The 13,725-nt window shown below is 37.5% G+C and overlaps 1 protein-coding gene across 2 annotated transcripts in view; it reads left to right on the top strand.

Moving 5' to 3' along the window:
* The window catches only part of cdh7a (cadherin 7a), a 133,816-nt gene that overhangs the window by 85,622 nt on the left and 34,469 nt on the right, over window positions 1-13,725 (top strand). For both annotated transcript variants that reach the window (XM_017706002.2, XM_037531282.1), the window contains one exon: window positions 4,475-4,596. In XM_017706002.2, the coding sequence (XP_017561491.1) occupies window positions 4,475-4,596 (122 nt within the window). The remainder of the gene's footprint in view (window positions 1-4,474; window positions 4,597-13,725) is intronic.

Genomic DNA, 13,725 nt, shown 5'->3' with positions numbered 1-13,725 from the left:
TTCCAATGTGGTTAATGTACCTAACATCGCATGCAATCTAGAGGCAAAGCCAGCAGGGCAGAGAGAGCGTGGTTGGTCCAGGTGCCGTCCCTAAGCAATGCCCACAGATGTGACCAGAAGTACATAACAAAAATAGAGAATATTAGATTCTCCTTATCTGGTGTTAATATGAAGACTGAGGAGTAACCCAGCAGTCCTTTCAGAGCAGATTCATGTTCAGTACAGAACACATGAGTGTGTAACAAGAAAACTGGGATGTCATGACGTAACACTCCAGCCAACTGGAAATAACTGACTTAACTCAAATCTGCAGTGCTGACGAGAGGAAGAGAAAGAAAGAAAGAGCTTTCTTTAATTCTTTTTTTCCTTTGAGTCAACAAATAAATTCAACTCTGGACTCCAGTGGAAGAGAGAGAGGGTTCTTCAGACAAGAAAATGACCGCGAATGAGTGAAGTATGTGAGAGGGAGGATGAGGACAGCCATGAGGAAAGTGGATTTACTGAATGTGTTTACATTTACTTGAAAATTGTATCATAATCAAATTTCAGCAGTTATCTAATTATTCAAATGGTCATGTAAACAGCAAGATGCGAGTTCTTAGATCATAGTAAGGTCTAGAAATCTGATTCAGAATCCAATAAAGAGGTTAGATTTGAGCTCAGTAATCAGATTTCTCAGGGCATGTCTGATTTCTTTCGGATTTCGCAGTATGTGCATGTGTGAAAACAGACGCCGGTATCGGAAGTGAGCGAGAAGCGTCCCCGCAAGACATAGCAAAACACTTTTGGAGCATGCTTGTCGAAGTGAAGGATTAAAATTTTCTTCATCATCTTCAAGGTGTAATACGTTCATATTTTCAGGTAAAGGTAAAGTTCTTAAAAAAAATAAACGCTGTGGCATGAAGTTTGAGATTTGCATTATGTTCAATCCACGTCTTCTTCTGTGAGTTTATTGGCTGGTTGCAAAGCAGAAATCTGATTACTGTCTGACTCATGTAAACCAAGAGTTTTCCCATTATCTGATTACTCAAGTGTATGTAAACACATTGTTTGGATTACTGACAAAATCTGATTTTCTGCAGTTATTTATTATTATGATTATTAAGTGCATGTAAAGTCATTCATTGATATTAGGTATATTAGGTTACAGTTGATTGCAATTGAAAACAATTGTATTAACTAAAGAATGATTATTTTATATATATATATATATATATATATATATATATATATATATATATATATTAGTAAGGAATACAATAATATTCAATAAAGTATGCACTCATTTGGTCTATCTTCAAATTTAAAAATGAGTTATTGGTCTAAAATAATTACCGGTGTAAAGTGACTGATGAAATTATACAGGCAGACATTATACCACAACTCTCTCCCCAAAACAAGATTAAAAGTTGTGTACATTGCCTTATTTAGCCTCCAGTAAAATGCAAAGTGATCTTCAATGTATTGTCAAAAAGTACATTTTAATTGCCTGTATTTGTAATACAGTCAAAATATGGGCCTGAAAACAGACCTATTAAGTGATCATCAGCTGCTATTTAGGTATCATAATGGCATTCCTGTCTTATTCAGTTTATATCCCAACCTCCTCACCCTGCTCAGGCCCACTAAGAAGCCTGCCCCCCCCCCTTGTGTAAGAGCTTAGCTCTGGTGCAGCTCAGTTAGCAAGATGTTGATAGCACTCACTAGATGGCTCTTCATTCATTTTGAGCAGTACTTGCATTCATTGACATAATAACTTGCACAGTGCTTTGCCTATGCTATTGTTTTGAGGAAAGAGATCCCCATGTACCATGAGCTGATAAATAGCCATGAAGCTAAGTGTGTATACTGTATGACAAGGACTTTCTTAAGTAATGCAAGCTGGTGCCAAAAAACGGCCCTTATTAATGTTGATGTCTGTGTTTGCAGTGGCTGCGCAACACACTCAGCGATTTCCACCAGCTGTGCCTCTTCTGGTTGACTGGGTGCTGTTTGCCCTCCACAGGTGTTTGGAATTGGCTCACGCTATGGAGCGCACCAAATTCTCAGCTGTACTATATGCTTACAAAACAACTATGTTGTGAACCCCCCATATGGTCTATGAATTTGCTGTTTGCCAAGTGCTGCATAAATAATGATATCCAACAACTTTTTTGTAAATGTTGCCAGCGTACCAAAGATGACCTTGATATGCTGAATGAATGGGTCTTATGCTCAGTGGATGTCAGGAAAGTGAAATAATCTCAATGTGCAGTTTAGTTTTCTCTCATTTCATTTGTGTTTGAGGTTTTGGAACTTGTTTTGTGTAAAATGTATCAATGCTCTTATTGCTGCCTTTATGTAAATGCTTTTCAGAATCACATAAAATTCTGCCGTTGTTTGCTTGCAAAGGCGAGTGCAGTCCTTTTGGCCTAAAACCAAGCGCAAGGTCAAAAAAGCATGGCTAATTCTTCACCTATAAATAATGCAGGATTTGCATTGCTCACACTAACGCTCATTCTGGATGGTTAAATCTTTCCAGCAAACCTCGGCTTTGGTCTACTTAAGATACAGTTTTCAGACATTGAAGCTAAGCATGTTAGCACTAATTGTGATTGATATCAATAATATTTAAAAAGCAGGGTTATAATGATTATGCTTATTATAATGCACTGTGATTCATCCAATTTCTAAATGATTTATTTCACTTGAAAATTACAATTTATTGCAGAACAATGCATAAAATGGTAAATGGTATATGGTTTAAGTGAGCATATAGTGCTCAGTATGAACCTCCTACAGCTGAAAAAAACCCATCAATGCCATAGTCAAACTCATCCCATACTAGATTGAGCATGTTGGGTGTCACTACACTCACGGCGCTTTCAGTGCGATTTCATAGATCATCCAATGTTGTGGAACCAAAGACGAATACTCTGAGCTGTTATGACGGATTCACTCTTATTGAAGTGGAGTACTCAGGACACTTTCTGCTCAGGGGTCTCATTTACTCACAGACTGAAGGGCGCCATCTTCCCTTGATAGTCAGAAACTCTTACAATTGGATTGTGATTGGTTCCTAGGTGCCTCACAGTTGTGAAAATATGGCGCTTTGAATCGGATGAACCTTTTTGAATCACCCTGTATTTTCATTAATATTCCACCAAGAGTGCATTAGTTTTCCAGCTGAAATAAAATGCTTGGGCTATTTGCAAACATAAAAATTAAATTCTGGTCTTATTAATGTTACCAGCATAAAGTGGCTATTGCAATTTACTATAAAGGAACTGCAGCCTATTTGCACCCATAAAAGGGGTGAGTGCTGCTATTTTGCACTTCTACCTCTTGGCATATGCCTTCAAGAATGTGTTCAAAAAGTTCACTAATATTCACTAATATTTCAACAGTGAATTACGATCACAATCACTGGCTGTCTTTACAGTCTATTGCGTCATACACTCATTACATATTACTAAATATATTTGAAGAATGTTTCAAAATGATAGTGTAACTGTAATAGTGTTATTGTTGCTGAATAAACCACAAATGCATGCAGTTATTGTAAAATGTTGCTGATTTTTACAATGAAGTCCTTATTTCAATTAACCAAAACTGTCTTGATTATCCCTGTTGACATCTTGAAAAAAATGTTGTTTTATTTTGCTGCTAACGTGGCTGCTGTTGTTGCTCATAGTTACTTGTCCAATAAAGCCCAGTTTACATTTTTAACCTTATTTCTGGCATTTTCTGTCAAATTGAGGCACAATTTCATATTTATCATAATGAAATAATTACTTATTTTGTCAAAATATTGACATTATCTCCAAGTAGTTATGTTTCAGTGTAATAACTCTGAAATAAAAAGACATTTTAATGATTACAACCTGACAGAAACTTAGGGAAACAAACAATTTGCAAACTAACAATGACTATTTTTATACATGATGTTATATTTGTTTTTTTGTTGTTTGCTTGTTGCTGTACAAAAATATGTCAGCAAAACATTTGACTTAATAAGTCAAAGTATATGCACTGGACATATGTTAATTATACTTGCATATATACGTTAAGTTCTTAGTATACAACACACTAAATTTGCCGCTCCCACCGTGACCAGTAAATCAATAAAAACAGCCCAAAATGACTTGGACTAAGCTCTCATTACATTAACATACATATTGCAGCTGTCAGGACAAAACCTTGTAACTCCAAATAAGAAGGGAAAAAAATACTGTACTTTAATGGAAGTCAGTGGAACCAGATGTCGTTCCAAGTGGTTTTGGGTCATTTGGTCCATTCATCATGAAATTTACAGACAATGTAAACAGCAACAGGTTTTTTTCAAATTACGTCAAAAACTGAAAAAGGACAGAAATGGAGATACGAGGTTTTCTTCCGAAAACAGCGATACGTTTAAGAACATGTTAACCTCCTATAAACATTTCTGAGATCACTGTTTTTACCAGAGTGTCAATGTTTTGTCTCTGTGTTGCAGTCGACCCAGCGCAGGTGGGGAAAGGAATCGCTCTCATTACAGTGATGGACGTCAATGACAACGCCCCTGTCTTCGCTATAGAATACGAGACCTTTGTGTGTGAGACCGCCCAACCAGGCCAGGTACTGCGCTGACCTCTACTGCATTAACATCTTGAGCAGACCAAATTTAAAGAACTTTATATCAGTGGTCAGTCCTTTCAGGCTTGGACAGAATCTCTTTGGCATTGGTGTGAAAGGGCTGTGCCATTACGGCAGTACATCACAAACAAACTCTTGCCAGTACACAGCTGAACTCAGTCAACACATCCTCTATAGGGAACACACTTCTGCACATTTTATTGCACAATTTCAGCTTATTTTCTGAATTTCACCTGCGTCTCAGTACTCTGAGCTCTTCACATATTCACACCAGCAGATCATGATGACAGGCAATCTGAAGACTTCTTTTCACTCAGAGAGCCAACAAAAAACCTCAACTGAGCAAGGCGCCCAAACTTTTCCAGAATTAACCAGAAGTCTAAAAGAATATAATTGTTCTCATTTTCTCTGGATGGTTAGGGTGGTCCTCCCTCCTTGCCCATCATTTGCATAATGCTAGTGAATGTAACAAAATTAGGGGTTGAGGTATCCAATAATGTTGCATTAGCGGCAGTTCAAAAAGATGCAGAGGTGTTTTGTGTGTCTCTGAGGAACCTTGTGCTAGCCTTCACCCTCCCAGCTTGGTACCATTATATGATTGGGAGACTTAGCCAGTGGGTAAAACTGAAAATGACTAGATAGGACTAAAACATTGGGTAAGATGTTTACTTTTAAAAGAAGAAAAGCAAACTTTAAGTTGGTGTGGTATCCCTGGTGTTGCTGTGCGTACTGTATGCGTGAGATGTTGTTAGATTTGAGTATGAATTCTAGTTTTAGAAGAGGAGTTGCTGAAGTGATTGCTAAGGTATAGCTAGGCTGTTGTGATGGTATCCCAGGTGGTTGCTAAGGTGTACAGCTTTGTTCTTTTATAAAAGTTTTGACAAGCCCAAGACTATGACTATCAAGTGAAGGCAGTGTCTCAAATTAGTGACTTATTTTCACAAAATATTACACTTTCTTAAAGAATAAGTCGAATGGTTGCAGCATCCTAAGTGATAATATCAAGAAAATGGTTTATTATTTGTACATAATAAGTCCATATAATATGTCCAAATATCAAAAATTAATCAAATGGGGGATTGTATTGAATTAATCAAATATTATTTATGAAGTCTGGTGTTAATTTGTATGAAGGTTCTTGATAGATAACCCATTAACTTGGCCGACCCAATCAGAGAAAATTGGCAAAGTTTCATTGAACTTCTAATAATAAGCTGACCAAACATAGGACATGTTAAATGTCAAAGGGACATCTGGTCAGACTAGGAAACCCCCCCTTGTGATGACATAATGTGAAGGTGAAAGGAATCCTTGAGGCACAACCACTTGGGGTGGATCTTTTGGAGTTGGGATGTTTAAAGTATAATTTTTTAACTTACTTCTTTAAGTTGTAGTTGCTCCCAGCTTCAGTGCATGGCATCAGAAAGTAGTTTTCTTACTTGATATGGTCTATTAAACTCATAATTTTAAGGCAGATAGTTTTCTAACACAAATATTTGTACAGTGTATTGTGATTGCTGCCAATATGGAGCTTTATTTGTGTCTTTTTTTTAGTTTTAGACTTTGCTTTATCCTGCCCACACAAATGCTAATCTTAAAGAGGAAAAAATAATCAGAAATGCCTCTTTGCAGAGTCTAATGGTTCTTAAAGTCCACAGCTGATGAATAAAACAAATTAGTTCGATAAGGTTTGTAACCCAATGCACTGTGAATTGAGCTCATGCCTAGAACTTGCTCAATTAGCACTTAGTTTTTCTTTGATTGGCAGTTTCAGGCCTCAGGAAGTTTGCAAGAAGATAAAGAAGTTTGTGTGAAGAATAAAATTAAAAAAAGGCCGTGTTGTCTTCTTCTTTCGGTCCGGTAAACATGCTGGTTAGACTGGCTTTATTTCTATACTTAGCTCAGAACAGAAGTTCTGATCACTACAAGGGTGTCATACAGCTTTTACCCATAGACACTGAGAAACCTTTTCAAAGACCCTCCACATAATGTAGATTTCCTATACCAGAAGAACCGCACAGTGAACTGCTTGTTTGAGACCTTGCCACAGCATCGCCTCTGGAACTTTGACAAGGCCACTCTGAAACATCAGTCTTGAGAATTTGCTTTTTGGTTTTAGATCTTTGTCTTGCCATATAACTCCATTGTTTTTCAACCACAGCTGTCTTTAAAAAAGATCTGATACAGAGGAGAAGTCATGGTACTTTCAAGAGTAGGATGTTATCCAGCTGCAAAACATTGCCATGCCTTAATACTACCACCATCATGTTTAAACACTGGTATGATGTTCTTATTGTGGAAGAACTTAAGATATAAATTGACCTTTCACTGTTGTCCAGTGATGTCCCTAAGTTTCGAAATGCTTTTGTAATCCCTTCCAGATATATATTTCAACTATGCTTTCCATCTCTGTTTTGATCATGACCTAATGGGTTTATACAAACATCATGGGAACTACCATCACTCTGATGTTGAACTTCAAAATGACTGGTTTACATCCAGCTGGGCGGGTTGCATTCAAGCCTGATTGTCTTCAATCAGCTCAATCTCGTCTATTCAGTTTGGTTAATTTGTTGCTTGAGAAACTCAGGGGATCATTTCTTTTCACAAAGGCATTCTGCATGTTGGATAACTTTAAATAAATGAAATAATGCTTTGTGAAATGCGTTTTGTTTGAGAAGCTCTCTTTGTCTAATAATAAATTTTGTTAAAAAGATCCAAAAGCATTTACTGTGGCAAATGCAGGATAATAGAAGAAACCAGAAAGGGGGGTGGGCACTGTTTGCCAAGGATCATTTAGGAACCTTTGTGTTTAGGAGTGCACATCAAGCTCTGAAGCAACGAGCATCTGAGACTAGAGAACATAACGGCGAGCAAAATCATGGGAAATAAAGGCTCCATGGGGATTTCTGTGGTAGATCACTCTAATCAGAGGATCAAAGCACTGGGTGCTGGCATTGAAAAAGCTTTACAGCTATGCAAATGTGGCCGGAGGTAACTGTGGCATGAAATTGGTTTATGGAGGGAGTGTGGCGTTGTGTCAAGTGGCCAGAAAGTGGCCTTGCTGTGCTGGCAACCCTGAAGAACAGACATATTGCTTCTGTTGTCCCTCATATTGCCCTTTTTGTGTCAACAGAAGTGTCCACTGTATGTGAATCCAGTGAGCTATTCTTATTTAGACCTTTACCCGTGGGCTCTATGGTCAAAATTTATATTACAGCATGAAAACAACTGGTTGTTATGTTTGGTACATATCACAATGTATTTATACTTTCATTTTAGATGCTTAAGAAAAACTATTTTTGTATATCAACAGTTACTTTTCGCATGTTGATTTCTACAAGGCTAATACTGGCTCTTTATTTACCAGCTTTTTATTCAAATTTTCCATTCCAACTTAAATGGACAAGCAACCAATTTGGAACAGGGACATTAAATAGGAAGCCAACTATGTATATATATATTGATCAGGCCTAACATTATGATCATTATCCTTGTTTCTACGCTCATTGTCCATTTTATCCGCTCCACTTACTGTATAGCTGCACTTTGTAGTTAAGATTAAGTGACCCTTATTAGTCCAGCAACGGGGAAATTTTACCTCCGCATTTAACCCATCCGTGAAGTGAACCACCACATACACACTAGTGAACACACAAACACTAGGGGGCAGTGAGCACACTTGCCACACATCATCCCATTAACAGCCCATTATTTAGTTAAAGTGGGAAACCACTAAAGTGTCCAGGGCAGTGGGCCTCAACAGTAGACCTAAAGAACCATGTCTGAAGGAGACTTGTGAATGTGAAGTTGAATCCCGACCTCAGAATCCAAAATTGCATTGAACCTGAAAAAATGTGTTGCTACATCTCTAGCATGGCTAATAGTGATGAGGAACAGCATCTTCACCCTGGAGAGATGTGCAAAGTGTCCATCAGAAGATTGAACTGCAGTGATTTGGCGAGGAGGTGAAATGGTTACATGGACATTTTAAGACATGCATCCTTCCCATTAGAGCTTTTAAATTGCTGCTAGAAGGAGATGAGTCTGGGCAATTCCCTGTAGGAAGATCATTGTTTGCGGCCCAATTAGGCCTCCATCCACCTTACTGCCAATGTCACAGGGAATCATGTTTGTTTTTCCTAAGTTTGGCGCTAGTGCTGATGGTGCTCATCTTGCAAAACACTCTCTCTGATGGAGAAAAGCATTACTGAAGTCCCTTTGGACCCCCACTTGTGCTTTTTTGGTCCTCCCAGGCCCCCATTGCTTTTAACTTCTCCAGATTGCTCTTGTATTAAGAGACAGATGACTTTTCTGTTTGTCTGGGACTCTTCTCAGAGTGAAGCTAAAAGCTGCAGCATGTTCTCATAACCATTCCTTTATGGGCTGTGCTTGTTCATGTATCTTTGACCACGCCCCCACTTCTGCTAGGCAGCAGCAATCTTGATAAATGTGCAAATCACTGCTGTCGTAAGAAAGTCTTCTTTTTCCATTTTTGTCATTTTTTACATTTTTGACATACTTTAAAAGTGCCTTTACACCCATTGTGTGTAAATTTCAGGATGAATGGACCAAAAGACTCCAAAGGTTCCATTGACTTGCCCTAAAAGTAAATTAGTTTTTTTTGTCTTCTCCTGTTATTATTTTGGAGATATAAGATTTCCTTCCAACAACAGCGAAATATTGTACATGCATGTGGTTGTTTTGGTGCTCATGGCATATGCTTATCAAAGTTGTGGATTCTGGTCAAAATACAAATACAAATACTCAGTATCAGATTAAAGCATTACCAATGTAGACATATACTGCTGCCGTCCAAAACCGTCCATCTCCAAAACAGTAACTTTACAGGAGAAGGAAACAAACATATGTTGCTTTTAATGTAAGACAATGGCACCAGACTTCTAACCAAGTCATTTTAGGCCATTTGTTTTGGTCTATTTACATAATGTAAAGGGCAACAGGCATTTTCAAACTGGTCGAAATTTGAAAAGCAACTGAAATGGTGATTCAAGGTTTTGTTCCCACAGCAGTGATATGCATTTACAATGCAAAATATACATTGATAAAATGTAATTGCAATGTGCAAGCTAACCGATACACCTGCAGATACTCATGATAGACTTCTACACTAGTCTAAACACAATGCTAGCTAAAACTAATAGAATGTAATAGAATAGAATGCCTATTAAAGGCAATATCCACTATGATAAAAAGTCCTTTGCCCAACAGAGAAGGACAAGGTTGAAGTGATGCTTAATGTGTAATATTGTGTGAATCATCATATTTGCTGTGTGGCCCCAACATAGTGAAAGCTTTTAGAGGATTACTTCCTAATGTTTCTGTATGACCATGAGCCAGTGTTCCAATTAATGCTCAGTCATTCAAATGGCCTTTTTTGTGTGGGGCCCCATTAATTGGATTTTCTTTTTACTTAATTACCTCCCTAATGTTAGTATTTGCAACACCCACCAAAAGCTTCCCCTTTCACATAATAGCAACCAATCAAGGGGGGGGGGTCAGGGCTATTGCGTACTTGCTGTCCACCAGATGCAGCCATTTAAGGTCAGTTGAAAACAAAAAAGAATTAATTGCCCAATTCTGAAGATGTTACCTAACAGATGCCCACATCTAACCAAAGCTACTCCACAATTGCATTTTGCAATTTGGCAAAAAATTTGTCCTTTCAACCTATTTCAGAGCAAATGAATGGAACATGAATAGATCGGTTGAAAAGAATAATTCTGAATCAAGTCATCCAAATAGCAGGAGAGAGGGTGTTGCATTGTTGTAGACTCCTGGCTGGATGGGTGGATAAATGGATGGATGGATGGATGCATGGATGGATAGGTGGCTGATGAATAGATTAATATATGGGTGCTAATATATGTTAATATAGGTTTGGATGGTTGGTTGGATCAATAGATGGATTGATGGGTAGATGGACAGGTAAATAGATGTTTGCATGAATAGATGGATAAATCAAAGGGTGAATAAATAAAGCAATGGATGGATGGATGAATGGATGGATAAAGAGGTAAATAGATGTTTGCACTTATGGATGGATAAATCAATGGGTGGATGAATGAATAGGATGGATAGATGACTAATGAATGGATTAATCTATGTTTTCGGATTGATGGATCAGTGGATGGATGAATGGATAGATGGATGGGTGTATAGTTTGGATGGTTGGTTGGATCACTAGGTTGGATTTTTTTGGGGGTATATGGATGTATAGATGTCTACAAGGATGGATGGATGAATAGATATTTTGATGGATAAATGGATAGTTGTTCAGATGCATGGGTAGATGGATTGGCTGGATGATGAATATATTCATATATGTTTGCATGAATGGATAAACATATGTAAAGTCAATGAATAGACTTAATTTAATAGATTAATGATTATTTGCATGAATCGATGACCAACACGTCCAGCAGTCTCAGCATGAAGACATATCTGTGTAAGCTAGTCAGGTTATTTATAAACTGAACCTCATGCTATTTTGATGTAAAAACCTTGCTATGGCTGAGAAAGGAAGACATATGATATCCAAATGGCGAAGATCATATTCACTTCTATTGTCATATTTCACTTTCAGAAGGTAAATGACTTTTTCTATCTCAGGCAGCCCTTGGGTACATTTTCCCAATCATTGTTGTGAAACATGTCAGCTGTGCATTTATATATTTCGAGCGACGCACACCTGCCACATCGCGAAGCCCACCTCTTTGAAAGAGCTTGTGCAAAGCTCTTGAATTTGAATGAACTCCATCAAATTGTCTGCAGCAAGAAGTGTTGAATATTGTAGCGAACACAACCCACAACCTGCTCTCACTTATTAAACCAGACAGGTTTTTTTTTTGTTTCCCCCTCTTCACTGCATGGCAGTGATATCGGTGAGAAGCCCCTAGACACTGGATGATAAAACAGATGGCTAGTTGTAAAAAGAATCCCCAAACCCTTCCCTACAAGTTCCTCTAATGGGGTCACACCAGGTGCTTGTCTGCACCTTCCATTTCCAGCTCACAGCACTCAGCTCAGTCTCCTTCAACTGCCCTTTTGGTCTTAATATCACTTTTAGCATTTAACATCTAATAGAGGCTTCATGTGAATGTAGGCAATGATCTATGAATGATTTGTGGAGAATTATCTGTGTTCTGGGTGATTTAGCAGACAAAACGATCATAAAAGAGTTGACCATTTTGTGACATGATCTCTTGAAGGGTCTCAGTGCCCAGTCTGGTCTCTTATGTACTGCATTGATGTGGTGAGCTCTGATGTTTTTCTATATCTATTTCTCTACATGATCATGGAGCAACGAGCTTTCAGAGCTCATTGACAACTGTGAAGAAATTCTGTTGAAGGTGCATATTCTAAAGTTTCATTCTATTCCAATTCGTTTTTGTAAGCAGAGTTTAGAGCAATTGGTAAAAATACAGTTATAAGTTGTATTTTCATATAACCTGTAGAATACAAGTGTATAGATTTTGTCATATTAAACATGATGTTTATTCTCTGCGTTTTATTTCAACGTACATTTTTTGTAACACAGTAGTCAAATTACGTTGAAAACAATTGAACGGAACTGCTAACTATAGTCTTTTACATTTTTTGACACGTTTTTGAGTCTTTGGCAACCTATATAAAAAGTAAAATCAACAAGGTCAGTCAGATCCCGTTGATTTCTTTGGATATATCCATGTTGGCAAATCACCATCACTAAACCATGATGCAAAAAAGACTATAAAAAAGACTCAATAAGGGGTTTTAACTGTGACATCCAAGGAAAACGTAAATATTTGCCTTTGGCTATAAATTTACAGCACCTTTACTGTTACATGTTTGTGGTGAGATTTTACAGTAGATTCCATGTAAATATATAGCATTAAAATAGTGCATAGAAAAGTCACTTTTTTGTTCCCCAAGGAACATTTTGATAGATAGTTCAAATTATACCATGTTCTTTTCATTGCTACTTCTGGGGTTAGGCACTACCTCATAAATGAAGGATATTGCTTGATGTTGTATTTATTTCCTGTAAATTCAGTAACTTCAAGATTCAAATATCAAATATCACTCATGTGACAGACTTTCATTCAAATAATCTTGCTCATGGACAATGTAATCATTATTCATGAGCTCTTCTAACTACATAGTTTGCGGAATATTGAACAGTATATTCCCACTGCAATCCATCGGCTCAAGCACAGCCATGCAAACAACAACTCAAATTACGTTCTAGTGTTTATGGTAAACGTAAAACGTTCAAAAAGAATGAATCCAGGTGTTTATAAAGGATAAAATGCCCAAAGGCTGTAATTTCATTTACAAAGCCGGCAACTAATTTAAAGGTGCTTTAGAATGGAAAACTGTCTATGGAATAGTTGAGTTGAGGAAAGTTCAGTACATGGAACTGACCTACTGTAAACCTCAAACCTGTTGTCCCTTCCTTGAAGATGGCAGTAAAACAGGCTCATTACTTTTTATGCACATAAACTTTCAACACATGCCCAGTAGGAAAAAATAACACTAGAGCTACAGCAATGAAAATGACAGACTATGTGCAGAAATGTACAACTCCAGGCTGTGAAGGGATGTTTGCACTTTTCATAACCTTCCCAAAGAATCAAACCATTGATGTTCATATTTAAATGAGGCTGAGGCTGGATTCCTATTCACCTGTAACATTTGGGAGTGATGATGATAATATGATAATAATAATACATTTTATTTATAAAGCGCCTTTCAAGAAACTCAAGGACACTGTACAGTAAAAGTGCGAAAAACAACAAACATAAAAACAAGAGATAAAACAATTGTTATAACAATAAAAATATGGGAGAAAGAGCATAAAAATAAAACACAAGATAATAATAAAAACACAAGAAAGATAAGCTGCTCACTCATATGGTATCTGGAAAAGATGGGTTTTAAGACTAGCCTTGAACAATGATAATGAAGTACAGGTACGCAGCTCTAGTGGGAGTCCATTCCAGAGGTTGGCGCCAGCAACACTAAACGCTCCATCACCTAAAGTATGCATTTTAACAGTCGGGACTGCGAGGAGGTGCAAATTTGAGAAGCGAAGGGTGCGTGGAGGAA

This window comes from Pygocentrus nattereri, chromosome 19 (genome assembly GCF_015220715.1).
Source record: "Pygocentrus nattereri isolate fPygNat1 chromosome 19, fPygNat1.pri, whole genome shotgun sequence".
NCBI lineage: Eukaryota > Metazoa > Chordata > Actinopteri > Characiformes > Serrasalmidae > Pygocentrus > Pygocentrus nattereri.
This window is presented reverse-complemented; position numbering and strand designations above follow the sequence as displayed.